The sequence below is a fragment of the Oryzias melastigma genome, linkage group LG1, assembly GCF_002922805.2.
Source record: "Oryzias melastigma strain HK-1 linkage group LG1, ASM292280v2, whole genome shotgun sequence".
Classification (NCBI taxonomy): Eukaryota; Metazoa; Chordata; class Actinopteri; order Beloniformes; family Adrianichthyidae; genus Oryzias; species Oryzias melastigma.
Window position 1 is genome coordinate 7261688 of NC_050512.1, and position 13393 is coordinate 7275080.

The 13393-nt window shown below is 40.4% G+C and overlaps 1 protein-coding gene across 1 annotated transcript; it reads right to left on the reverse strand.

Moving 5' to 3' along the window:
• Positions 1-2067: 2067 nt before the first annotated feature.
• On the reverse strand, positions 2068-13085 carry LOC112137305 (Kv channel-interacting protein 2). The gene is made up of 9 exons (XM_024259554.2): positions 12808-13085; positions 3912-4010; positions 3704-3828; positions 3560-3629; positions 3077-3147; positions 2880-2987; positions 2704-2808; positions 2495-2557; positions 2068-2410 (listed from the first exon to the last, which is right to left on the reverse strand). The coding sequence occupies exons 1-9, from the start codon at positions 12878-12880 to the stop codon at positions 2363-2365; spliced, it is 762 nt and encodes a 253-aa protein (XP_024115322.1). The 5' UTR covers positions 12881-13085; the 3' UTR covers positions 2068-2362.
• Positions 13086-13393: the final 308 nt, after the last annotated feature.

Consider the following 13393-nt stretch of genomic DNA (forward strand, 5'->3'; position numbering starts at 1 on the left):
CACATGACTGTTTTCTTCTCTGTTATGGGGCCGGGTTGGTTTGTAGGCTAACAGATAAAGTCTAACACTCGTAGGATGTGTCTAAACTTCAACATTTATGCTTTTCCAGAAACCCACACAGCCAAATTTTAAATAATTGTGTGAATACTGCCTTCGCCCATCAGTGGCCGGGATAGGCTCCGGCACCCCCGCGACCCCGAACGGGATGAAGCGGTCAAGAAAATGGATGGATGGATGGATGGATGGTGTGAATACTTAGAAAGCCTTCACACAATTCAGCTCATTCAGGATGCAACTGCTTGTATTTCTGGTATTGATATTTTTTACGATTTTTAGGATTTTACGCAATTTGTTATTTTCACCACTATTGAAAATGAACTGGAAATCCTTCAAAAACTTTAAGCCCTTTTAAAACCTATGCAATGTTAGTATTAAGATGTTCATTACATTCAGAACATTCATTCTAGTACTTTAATATTCATGCATTTTACGCATTTTAAAATTATGGGCAATTTTTCAAGAAATTCTTCAAGTTTTTTTGTAATAAAGGAATGGAAGTTTGGTAACGAAATGTTCAGCACATTCAGAACATTACTCAGCAATTGCAGTAAATTGCTTCACTGTCTTCAGCAAACACCTTCAGCATAACACATTCACACTAACATTACTGCAGGTCATGCAACTTTTCTGTTCCTTTCTGTAATCTTCACAGAAAAAATTATACTAAAACATTTTAAAAATTAAACCAATAAAAAAATCTATCCTCTCTCGTCACAGTTCAGACTGCAGGAGGGTGGAATAAAAAGTCACTTTGTTTGTGGGTCTTGATCAGTCAGATTAAAAAAATAAAAAAACATGCGTCTCTGACAGTGTTTGGGGGGCGGGGTCAAACAAAGAGGCGGGCCGTAGTGTTGGACCTCTGCTGTTTGCTGATGGAGAAACTTCAGAACATGAGGTTCCACTTTCCATCTGCATGTGGATTCAAAGTCTTCTTTCAGACTGCAGCCAAAGGGTCAGAATATAACAGGAGACTGCAACCTGAGGCTCTGCAGCCACATGTGACTCTCTGGTTGAAGAAAATCAAAATCGTTTTTATTTTCATTGTCAACAAAACAGTTTATTCAAGTCATTCACAAACATTTGAAGAAGAGTATGTCGGATCACTCCACCAGCCTCCTGACTACACTACCCACAATGCTCCAACAATCAATCAAGCTCTGCATAGTCATACTAAACATTTAGACAGAGTGCAGAGTAACACCGAACTCAGTCAGTAAGCTCAACCAGGATTCACACACGGCAGATTCTAGGGTTTAAACTGAAAAACACAGTAAGGGTCACTAATTAGCTCTGAATTATTTCTACATGACTGAGTTTATGAATTTTCACCAAAAACTAAAAATAAACTTTTTTTTTTTAAATTACTGCTAACATTAAACTACAACCGATTTCATATTTGGAAAAAAATGCTTTTATTCTCGTAATGTTATGTTTTATTTGTGCACAAAAAACATAATTTGTTGATTTTGATCATAGTTGTAAAAATAACATAAATACAAAATAGTGTTTTATTTTTGTAAGACTTTGTCGTTGAGTTGTAGTTGGTGAGAAATCGACCTGAATGGCTCTTTAAAGGGTAATAAAACCCTAAATCAACTTTTTTAATCTGTTGATCTCAATAAGTGTGGCTTTAAAAGTGTTGATCATTGCCACATTCATGACTATTTATAATAAACTTGTTAAGTTCTTGAAAATAGTCAAAAACCGTCTATGTGCTGCCCCCTACAGGTTGAAACGAGGTATTGAAAAAAAGATGAAAATGTAGTTTGAGTGAGAGTTTCAATTATTTAAATTTATTTAACAGTTTTTTTAGTATTTATAGATTATAATATATATTCTTCTGCACATGTATATTGTGCATGGAGGATGTCACAATGACAATAAAGTCTATTCTATTCTTTCTTTTCATTTTGAGGTGAACATGCTGCAGAGAGGACGCCGTCACAGCAGCCGACCCAAACCTCCAGTCTGCTGTGATCCGCTTCAAAAACAGCTCAGAGACCAGAAGACCTTCAGCGTGCAGCTAATTTTATTCTAGTAAAAGTGAAGCTGAAAGGCGTGAGGAGAACTCTGGGAACGGGGGTGAGTCTTCAGCGCCGTCTGGTCTGTGTCTGTCATGCAAACACAATCACAATTTGGGTTTGCTTCAGGGATCTTCATGCGTCAAGCAGATCCAAAACCTCCCACAATTCCTCTGCCCGGTCTTCGCACAAACGGGGTTTTTTGTTGGAGAAGACTGTTACTGAGGGAGTCCCTGCACCTCCGAGACGTTCGGGGGAAGAGCGCAGTCGTTCGACGGAGCTCAGATCACATCGTCAAACATGTGCATGGAGCGCATGATGTTCTCATCCTGGAGGAGGGAAGCAAACCGAGAAAAAATAAAACGGTTATTTCAGCAGCTGAGATGCAGTTTTGATGGTTTATCTGATGTGACCTTTTGACACGTGTCCAAGAACTCCTCGATGGTGACCACGCCGTCGCTGTTGCTGTCCATTTTCTGGAGAAAGAAAATACACTCAGAATGATAAATAATTCTACTTCCTGTGTGGATTTTAACAATAAAAGCGCTCAGAAGAAACCAGATTCTAAAATCTTGACATAAATATTAATGGGGATGTTTGCACTTGAGGAGATGCTGATCACCTGGAAGAAGCTGTCCACGTGTTCCTTTGGAGCGCTGGCCTTTATGTTGGGGTACGTGCACCTCCCCATCATGTCGTAAATGGAGAACATTATGTCTGTCATCTCCTGCAAGACGGAAACCAGAGATGAGAGGAGCTCAAAGTGCCGGATCCACTGGTGTCGTCCAAACAGAGCACCTCTCTGGTGATGCAGCCGTCCTTGTTGAGGTCGTACAGGTTGAAGGCCCAGTGGAGTTTGTCAGTGATGGAGCCTCTCAGGAGGATGGACAGACTCACAGCAAAGTCCTGCAGCGACCAAAGGAAGAAGAGCGACCTTCATCACAGCCTCTTCCTCCAAACCTGAGGAGGTTTCTGCTCAGAAACGCTCAAATCACCTCAAAGCTGACCGATCCGTTGTTGTGCGTGTCGAAAGCCTCAAACAGGAAGTGGGCGTACATGCTGGAATCTGAAAACAATCAAAGCAAATTTATGAGACGCTCTTATTTTGTATCACAATCCTCAACCTTTTTTCCTTTTCACAGCTAAAAACAACTTAGAAGAGCTTAAAACTTAATTCCTCCTTTAACACCAAAGTGTGTTTATGTTCTTTGATTTACTGTAACTCACGCCGCTTTTCCCCTTCAAAATCCACTGGAATTATATTGATCATGTTAGCAGTTGAAACATTAAAATATGTTAAAGATTTTGTGTCTAAGCATCACCAGTGATGCCTCAGGTGTTAAAGGGTTAAGGAGAAAAAAAAGCAAACTTCATCAGAAGATTGGGCCACATGCGCCCTCTGGTGGTGAATTCAGGTATATCAGCTTAAGAACAAGAACTTTCCTGCTTTAGGGTCATAAGAAAAGATTTAGACTGACCCCCCTGAGGGAAGAACTGGGAGTAGATTCGTTTAAAGGTTTCCTCATTCACGACGCCGCTCGGACATTCCTGCAGAGAACACGGAAAACTTAGTGTCCAGAAGGTGATTCCATCAAACGCTGAGCTGGAGGAGTGAGACTGACGTTTTTGAATCCTCTGTAGAGCACCTGCAGCTCCTTCTTGCTGAACCGGGTCTGCTGAACGAGGCGGTCGAGGCCCTGCGGCCTGAAGCACACGGTGGACAGTTCCGCCTCGTCGCTGATGCTTCCTAACGGAAAAGTTCAAGAGTCAGGAGAACCTCTCCGAGGAGACACATGCTATAGCAGGACAGTGTTTTCTGCTCCAACTTGCTTTGGTTTATTGAAGGAGTGGAGTCGGAGTGATAGCAGGGCAGCAGTTTGAGGAACCGCTGCTTCAGGCTCTTCTTCAGGGGTTTGGATGGAGGGTTACCTGGAAACAACAGCAGAGTTCAGGCTCAGATGGAGGGTGTGTATTGGCAAGAGTCTGGTGATACGATACATATCATGATACCCGGCTCACGATCCGATATTTATGTCACGACTCTACCTCACGTGTCAAAGTCAAGGATCCGGCCCGCCGGGTAAGTTCCATCAGGCCCTCCAGATCATTTTTTTACTTATTTTTAACTTGTATAATTTTAACAAAATATATTTTTATGCAGAGTAAAATATTGAAATTTATTAAGGTTTAAATTGGTTTATTCTCGAATAATATTCCTGCCTTTTTATTATTATAATTATGTTTAAAAGTTACCGTTTTAGTTTTAAAAATTGGCATTCTGTTAGCTTGTTGGACTTCTTGGAATTTACTAAGATTTTTAGGCTATTTTGGAGTTTAGCTAAAATTTCAGCTACATGCTAGCTGTTTTGGCTAACCTAGGGTTTTTGTTGTTTGTTTGTTTTTTAAGCTAATTTGGAATTTAGCTAACATTTTAGCTGGCTATCAGCTTCAGCGTTTTTAGCTATTAGCGTCAGTATTTTCAGCTATCAGCTCCAACATTTTTAGTTATCAATTTCAGCATCTTCAACTATCAGCACTCGCATCTTTAGCGACTGAATTCAGCTTACTGCATTCACACTAGCATTATATATTTCTTTTATAATTATGCTAAAAAGTTACATTTTTAAAGTTGTAAAAATTTAATTTTAGAGTGTTCAATAAATGTTTATCCTGCTCGGCCCGCGACCTAAGGTGTGTTTTAGATTTCGGCCCCTTGTGTGATTGAGTTTGGCACCTCTGTTCTACCTGAACAATTTTTGACTATTTTTTTGTTTGTTTTTTTTTTTCTAAAGAGAATGACTTAAAAGAAACTCAAATTCATCTAGTGTAATAAAATGTTAAAATTCATTTTATTTAATGATCACAACGCTAAGCAGTAAACAAGTTGCTTTTACCAGAGTAAATGGTGCTTTTATTTTGGTAAATTAAGCAATATTTGCTCTTAAAGGGAACAGTCAACTTTGTCTGAGAATATTTATTATTAAAAGAACAAAAAAAGTAAGACACTAAAGGACACCCATAAATAATTAATACATGTCAGCATTTTCAATCGCCAAATAACTACTGTGATACATTGCCATTAGATTTTTTTCCGAGTCCCCCAGTGGTCACCTGACTTGAGAAGAAGTCATACTTAAAGATGCTTACTCTGACGTATGTTTGTTTAATGCCTGCAGCACACTCTCCCAAAGATAACAAACTGGTGTTTTTTCCTCTATTTTAATGTCTGGCAAAAAAATAAATAAACATCATCTCCTGCATCTCAGCCCATCTACCACCTGCTCCTCTGGACCACAGAAGGGAGGAGACAGACTTCAGATGAAAACATCTCAAGTTGGTCTTTGAAGAGTGAAGATCCAGAACTCAGTGGACACAACGTTCCAGAGATTGGGACCATCAACCTCCTGCTTAGACAGCAACAGAGGGACCTTAAGCAGATGGACCAAAGCGTCACACATAAAGCAGCTGCTCAGAGGAGTCAGTTATTCAAATATTTGTACATTTTTTGGCACAGGCACCAAATATAGCATAGCCAATGAGCATAGCATAGAAGCACATTAGCCACAACAAAATCCAAGATTTACAAATATTTGTCACAATAGTATTCTGTAGGTACCCCAAGGCTTAGAGGCTGTTTTTTTGTCCAACAGCAGCAAGTTTATTAACAGAAAAGTCCATTAATTTAAATCGGTGTCAGAAAGGCAAAAGTCAGCAACAAGCATGGGAGCATCAGAGAGAAACTAGAGCAGTCAGGGTCCAGACGAGTTTTACATTTTTAAATACCAAACATCTACGAGCTCGTAAACAATCAGAAGAAGATGTTAGCATTTATTTTAGGACTGAAGGAAACGTTTTAACACTGAAAAGAACCTCTGAGATAATCACTGTTGATAAATGTTAATCAGCTCATGAGATGAAGACATCCAGAACCTGACCTGCAACCATTAACCAGGAGAGTGCAACAGAGGACAGTGATGTTAAACAGAACCACAAAGGTTCCAGGAACCGTATCAATGCTGGATTAGCTGAATATGGTTTAGTGAAATAATAAAGTTAAAAACAAAGAAAAGAAAAGAAACTAGCAGATCACAGAGGAAGAACACTCTGAGCTGAAACCCAGAACCTTTACAGACTGGAAATCATGTACAATGATCAGGTTGCAGGCAGATGACTGAATTCTGGACTGATCCAACTTCCTGGATATGTTCCTGTGAGGAACTAGTTATAAAGTTGGAGAAGACTTTCAGCTGTGAGGTCAGCTACCCTATGTCAGGAGTCTGCAACCTGCAGCTCCAGATCCACATGAGGATCTTTTATCTCTCCATTGAGGCTCCTTGGACAAACATAAAATAAGACATGGAGACTGCTGACCCAGCCATGACAATCGTCAGAGTCAGCAGCTCCTGCTAAACAAAACTAGCTAAAGAAAACAAATAAACTAAGTCTGCAAACTAAGACTACCAAGATCCAACCACAAACTAAAATAACAAAACCCAGCAGTGTAAGACTGCTGAGGAGAAAGAGGGGAAAAAGAACAAAAATAAATGAATAAAAGAAAAATAAAATAGCAGTTTTGTACTCACTTTACTTTTCCTTTAATTCATATTATTTAAAAAAAAAAGTTAATGAATGCAAATCTAAATTTCCTAAAGGTTAAAGTAAGACTATACGGCTCCTTTTGATCAGTAGAAAACGAGCCCAAACGGCTCTTTTACTGTTAAAGGTTCCTGACCCCTGATCTATGTTGACCTTTTAAATACATACATTATATCGCGGTCTCCTGACCTGTTGAACATCAGGGTCCTTCAACACTTCCCACAAAGGCTTCAAAGCTTTTGTCATTAAAAGCAGCTCAGTATTTCTGAAAATTGTGGTGGAAAGCTGTCATGGAAGTCTGTCGAGGGATGCTGGACTCACACTCTTCTGACTGTCGGTCTGTGGCAGAGCGTCATCCTCCTGAGCAAGTTAGAGGAGAACTCACTCCAGAAGAAGCAGGAAGGTTGCCTTGACAACAGACCCACCACATTACAACCATCTCTGGAGTAAAGGCCCGCCCTCTTGATCTGAGTCTTTTATTTTGAAAAAACTAGAGTTAGATTTTTTAAGAACAGAACGATTTTCAGTGAGTTGATGTTTTACCAGTAGAGGGGGCTGCTGAGTCACAGTTAGATGACAGAAGGTCAACAGAGCAGCAGGAAAACCAAGAACATGAAATGAGGTTCTTCCAGAAGAGGAGGAAAACAATCACGAGAGCGATTCAGGACCTAAGGAAGATCGTCCACTTGAAGGCATCCTTCAGCTTCATGCTCCGCTCACTCTGGATTCACCTCGACATCATTCTGACTTCACTCTGACCTTTTACCTTCTTTACAGCATCTCTGGAGTTTAAACCCCTCCTCATTTATTCATCGTTCCATTTTTATCCCCCTGTAAATCCAGTGGCCCCGCCCTCTTCTTCTTCTTCAGGATGGCGGGTTCCACTGGGTCTGATTTGACCCGTCATCCGTGTGGCTGCATGTGTGTCAGACGCAGCAGATCTCGGACAAACCCCACCCTCATGATGTCAGATGCTGAGAATGACACAGACCACGTTTCTCTGATCTCCAGGCTGGAGGGAAGTTTAGAAAAGTGTGCATCATTTCTAGGACTTCTCTAGAGTCTTCATCATTTCCAAAGAAAACTAAAGTTGCTTTCTTAAAGAGTTGCTGAAACTTTTTAGCCCTCAGCTTTGGTGTAACATTGTTTGCTGTTTGAGCAGCAGCTTTGAACAAAAACCTTAAAGTTCTTCATTATTTCAATCATTTTTTATAACAAACGAGGATTAAATCTTTGAGCTTTTTTCAGTTTTTCTGCCCTCCAAGGATTAAAAAGTTCATGATTTCTGCATCAGAATTGATCCCTGAAGGAGGCAGAAGAGCTTCTACATGTTTCACTGACATCAGGAACGAAGCTGAGGCTGAAACTAGAAACATTTTTAAGATCCATGGGGATCTTTGTGGGATTTGTATGAATCTTTGAGGATCAAATCTTAATGAATGAATCCTTATGGGTCTTTATTAATGTTAATGGATCTCCATGAACCTTTATGGAGTTTTATTATGGATCTTTTTGTAGATCGTTTTATATCCTGAGAGGCTCTTTGTGGATTTATTTGAATCGTTATGGATATTTGTAGATCGTTTAGAAACTGATCTTTGTGGATTTTTGTGAGTCTTGTGGATTTTGATGGATCTTCATTACTCTTTTCTGATCTGATCTTTAAAATTGTTTATGGATCTTTACGGATCATTGGGGATCATAATGAGTCTTAATGGATACTGATGGATCTTTATTGATCTTTTTTGGATCTTTGAAGTTTTTTTATCCGATCTTTAAAATTGTTTATGTATATTTATGGATTATTATGATTCTCAATGGATACTGATTAGATCTTCATGAATCTTTTAATATCCAATCTTTAAAAATATTTATGGATCTTTGTGAACTATTATGAGTCTTAATGGATACTGATGGATCTTAATGGATCTTTTTGAACCTCTTTAAATCTTATATTAATTAATATTTATTGGTCTTTGCAGATGATCATTGATCAAATAAGATCTTTGTGAATCTTTTTGGATCTTTACAAGTATTTATTGATATATCTTTATAAATCTTTTCCAATCTGACCTTCATGAATATATGAATCTTAATGATTTATTATTATGCATCTTTGTGATTTTTTTTAAACAAGAAATACTTTTGTGGTACTTTCTTAATTATTAAAGGTTGTAGATAATTATGGATTTTTCTGGCTCATTATGAATATTTGGGGCATTTGTGGATCTTGTTGATCTTTTAAAATCTTTTTGGATGTTTCTTGACCCACTGCTTTTAGGCAAAATCAACAAATGTGTCGTTTTCTACGACATAGTTTCTCCAGAGCTGCAGGAGTTCATTAGAAATCTAACTCTGAGTTGTGATTGAGATTGTTGGTGCGGAGTAAGCCTGTGCTAATTTCCCATCATCCCTCTAACACAGGGATGGAGAACTCCAGGCCTCGAGGGCCTCATTCCTGCATGTTTTCCGACACCCCCTTCTCTGTCATGTTCTAATTGGCTGGACACACCTGAACCAGTCATGAGTAGGGCCTGGACATCTGGAAATCATGCAGACACCGCGGCCCTCGAGGCCCGGAGTTGCCTCTTCCTGCGAGTCTAACATTACCGGTGCAACAAAAATATCAGAGACATCAGGACGCACAGTTTTGAGCTCGGGCAGGAAAATGAAGACGATCACGGAGGTATTTCACTGCAAGTGGTTGCATTGGAATGGAGCAGAGCAGGGAAAGGGGGCTTCCTGATTGTAGTTTGTAAATAACAACAAGCTTTGGATTCTCAACAACTTGAATAAAGAAAAACTCAATTTAAATCTAAATTATATATGTTGTCCATTGCGAGTAAAAGAATGTTTAAAACACCAAAATCACTATTTTCATGGGAATGGGTCTTTAGAAAATCATTTTTTATTTTTTCTGTGAATGTTTATGAACCATATAGACTGTTTTTATGAATCTCTACAGTGCACGCAATGTGACAGACTTAAAGCTTTTGATGATCTTGACCGTTCCATTAGAATACACTCTTTAAAACTTCTCTTCTACTGATCCAAACCAAGTTTCCAGGACTCTCTCTTCACGGAGTGAAACCGCCACAGCTCGCTGCTGAAGTTAGGAGGGCGGGGGGGCTCCTGATGGACTCTGAGGTTTTATCCGTGTCCAGTTTCAGAGCTGGGATTTCTCACTCTCAGGGTGACTTTGATCGTCCATTTAAAGAGCTTTCTGAGGCCGATCGATAACCCCCCCTCGTCATTATTAACACGTTTAAACTCTAATATCTCTGCTGCCGGGAGGCTGACGGGACACAGAGGGAAACGAGAGAAGGTAGGAGGAAAAAAGAGCTCCAGAAAGATTCTATTTTTAAGAAATGGATCCTGTAGGAACAACTCAGACTCTTTTGTTCGGCAGCTCACAGCTCTGCTGTCCTGGTGTTCCTGCATGGTTTCATGATTCCTCGTGCCTCCAGGAGGAAGCTGCAGACTGAAGACACACCTGAAGACGTTTGACTAAAAGCAGATGGAAACGATTCAGCAGTCGTCCTTAAGGGAGCGGCTGAAAAAAGCTGCTTCTTTTAGGTGTTGAGGACGTTTCTTTGCCAGGTTTGTGCGTCGGAGACTTCCTGATGGATCTGCTGTAATTCCAGATTATCCTGAGATTCTCTGAAAGTTATTCTGCAGAAATCCAAACTTTAAATCCTCCTGTGTTTATGCAGCTTTTCTCAGTGGGACTTTAACTCTGTAAATAATAATCTGGATTATATAAATCCTGGATGATTTCCCTGATTTCCTTCAAACAATTTAAGAAAACCTCATTTTTAAGTGGAGTTCTGTGATAAATTTGAGAAGTTTCAAAAACACGGAGCATCTGCCGATCCTGACGAGAACCTTTCACAACTATCCCCCAAGTCCGAGGAGCGTTTGGAAAAAGCAAAGCCCGCTTTCATGCTCAGCCCGCCTGATTTTGTGTTCAGTGAAGAGGTCATGACGGCTTAAGCGGGGTCATTCTGCAGATGTTGCCGTGGAAACCGCCTCTGTTTTTACTGTAATCCCTGAGAAGGACGTGACTCCGATTATGGAAAAGGCATGGACACAATCACATTTTTAAAACTCTTTTCATTCAAAGTCTTTGTTTAATCAGGACTTTTTTCAGGAATTAGCTGAATCTTTCCTTCACTGCAGATGTAAAATGACAGGATTGAACTTTCAGCTTCATTTAGACTCCAAGCAGAACTCTTGTGCAGATGCAAAGCCAGCCGAATGTGTGTCCAGATAGTATAATCCACAACTGAAGTAAATCTATGAAAGCAGATTTACTCGAGGTCACTGCTCACCTGGGAAGCAGCAGATTACTGCAGAGTTCAGACGAGGAAAGAGAGACAAAAACCAGGAAGGGCCTTCAGAACCACTCGGATAGAGATTATTTAACTGCAAAATACGGCCATATGCGGCCCATAGAACTGTTAAATCTGGACGGCCAAACTGGAATAAGTAACATTGAAAATCCTAATTGTTGTGTCTCCTTGTTTCAGGTGTCTCCTCATAGACTGTACAGAACATCACAGAAACTCAGAGTTCGACCACAAATCGTGACGTGTGAGAAGCTCTGGTTATATTTAGCACCTGCCAGGAGCTATTTTAAGAAGAAATAACTATTTCTGGAAGCTTTTGGAAGAGCGGCAAAGCAAAAAGAGAAAATCAAACGTTCTCTGATCTGTTCAGAAAAAAGTGCCATCCTTTGATGACGAAGAAGAGATCTGGTCTTCATCATGTTTTGAACAAAAGTTAATGGATTCAGAATTTACATCCCACCAGACTGAAAGGAGGAGAACTGGGACGAAAGTTTATAAAACAGATATGAACAGAAATGAGCTCATGATGGGAGTCCAGAGGACATGTGAGGTTTAACACCTGAGGCGTCATCGGTGACGCTTAAACACGAAATCTTTAGCATACTGTAACTTTTCAACCGTTAACACGATCCTTCCAGTAGATTATGAAGGAGAAACCGGCTCAACAAGCATGCTAGCTGTTTTGGCTAACTCAGTTTTTAGGCTATTTTGGAGTTTAGCTAACATATTAGCTACGTGCTAGCTGTTTTGGCTAATTTGGGCTTTTTTCCTTCTTTTAGGCTATTTTGGAGTTTAGCTAACATATTAGCTACGTGCTAGTCGTTTTGGCTAAGTTGGGCTTTTTTAAAAAAAATGTTTAGGTTATTTTGGAGTTTAGCTAACATATTAGCTACATGCTAGCTGTTTTGGCTAAGTTAGGCTTTTTTTAGTTTTTAGGCTATTTTGGCATTTAGCTAATATTTTAGCAAGCTATTCTTCAACATGACGTATCTTTTAACAGTCGAAGTAGTTCTGACAGATTCTGGAACTCCTTCAAAATCTGCTGGAATTACCCTGATCGTGTTTACGATTGAAAAGTTACAGTAGATCAAATACAATAAACATTGGAGCTCAGATGTAAAACGGTTAATCCAGATGTGTTCAAAACATTTTGAAGCAGCGAAGATCTGCTGGAGGAAAACAGACTAACCCCCGCCTCAACAAACACATTGTCCTTCATTATTTCAACACTGACGAACATGATGCTACCGCCACCATGCTTTACACACACTCTTTATGTGAATGTTGACCTCTTCGATTTGAAAATCCTCATAATTTTTAGCCATTGTATGATGTGACTGACCCCCCATCCCTAAGGGATTGATGGTGATCAGGTTTGAGGCCCCTTCTCTTTCTCCATGATGATGACCTTCACTCTTCCAGACCATCCCCAGATTTTTTTTTTTTTTTTTCGTTCATGGGGCCCAAATCCCCAGACTCCAAAGACGAGTATTTGATCCGCTCCTTGAACGGGCTCCTGGTCTCAGAAAATGTTGTTTCATCAGTGCGGCTGCGCAGAAGTTCATCATTTTCAAACATCTTAAGTTTCATCAAACAAGCCGCTTGACCAGAACCACGTGGGTCCTGCCGCTTCCTCACACTCACGTCTCAGTTTTCTGTCAAATTAAAGTGAAACAGGTTAAAGTTTCACGAGCCCCAGAGGACGGTCAGTCTGCTCGGACAGAGTGGAGAGCCGCAAAAGAGCGCGCGCAGAACCGGGTCAAGGCTCGGTGGGTTCGTACCTGTGAGCGGGTCGAAGGAGCGGTCCAGCTCCCTGGACTCCGACAGACTCTGGTCCTGGCTGCTGGACTTCATCGTTGCTCCTCCTGGGCGCGCTCGGTCTGCGCGTCACGGAGAGGCGGCTCCTCTGCGCTGAAGCCTCGGTTTGCGCCTCGCTTTTGAGAGAGGAGCGCGCGCAGGGCGGCGCACGCGCAGGGGGCGCGCTTTATGTGGAGCCAAATTTCAGGTGTTCCTGATGCAGAAAGATGCGGATGGGGAGGAGAATGTGATCAGAATGTGGATCTGATCCGGGCTTACTGATGGAATGCGTCGACTCGGCTCCTTTAAGACTTGTTCCGGTAAAAATGTCCTCTTCTCCAGATGATTGTGTTATTTTCCTCAAGAGATCCAGGAGCTGGAAGTTCATGTATATGGAGAGAAAATAGTCTCACTCCAATTTGTGCGTGCCTAATTCTTGATTTGTGCATAACTTTGGATAAGTGTGTGCGTAATTCTTGACTCATGCAATTTGTGCATATACAAAAATAATGAAATTCAAAAAAGTACAAAATACAATTTACACACAAAAAACTTAAAATTACAACAGCT

Excerpts from the sequence above, each read along its gene's own strand:
- LOC112137305 (XM_024259554.2), bottom strand. The coding sequence starts at position 12,880 with ATGAAGTCCAGCAGCCAGGACCAGAGTCTGTCGGAGTCCAGGGAGCTG. Across the intron at positions 3,630-3,703 it reads TCTACAGAGGATTCAAAAAC|GAATGTCCGAGCGGCGTCGT; the intron begins GTCAGTCTCACT and ends TGTTCTCTGCAG. Across the intron at positions 3,148-3,559 it reads CCAGTTCTTCCCTCAGGGGG|ATTCCAGCATGTACGCCCAC; the intron begins GTCAGTCTAAAT and ends GATTGTTTTCAG.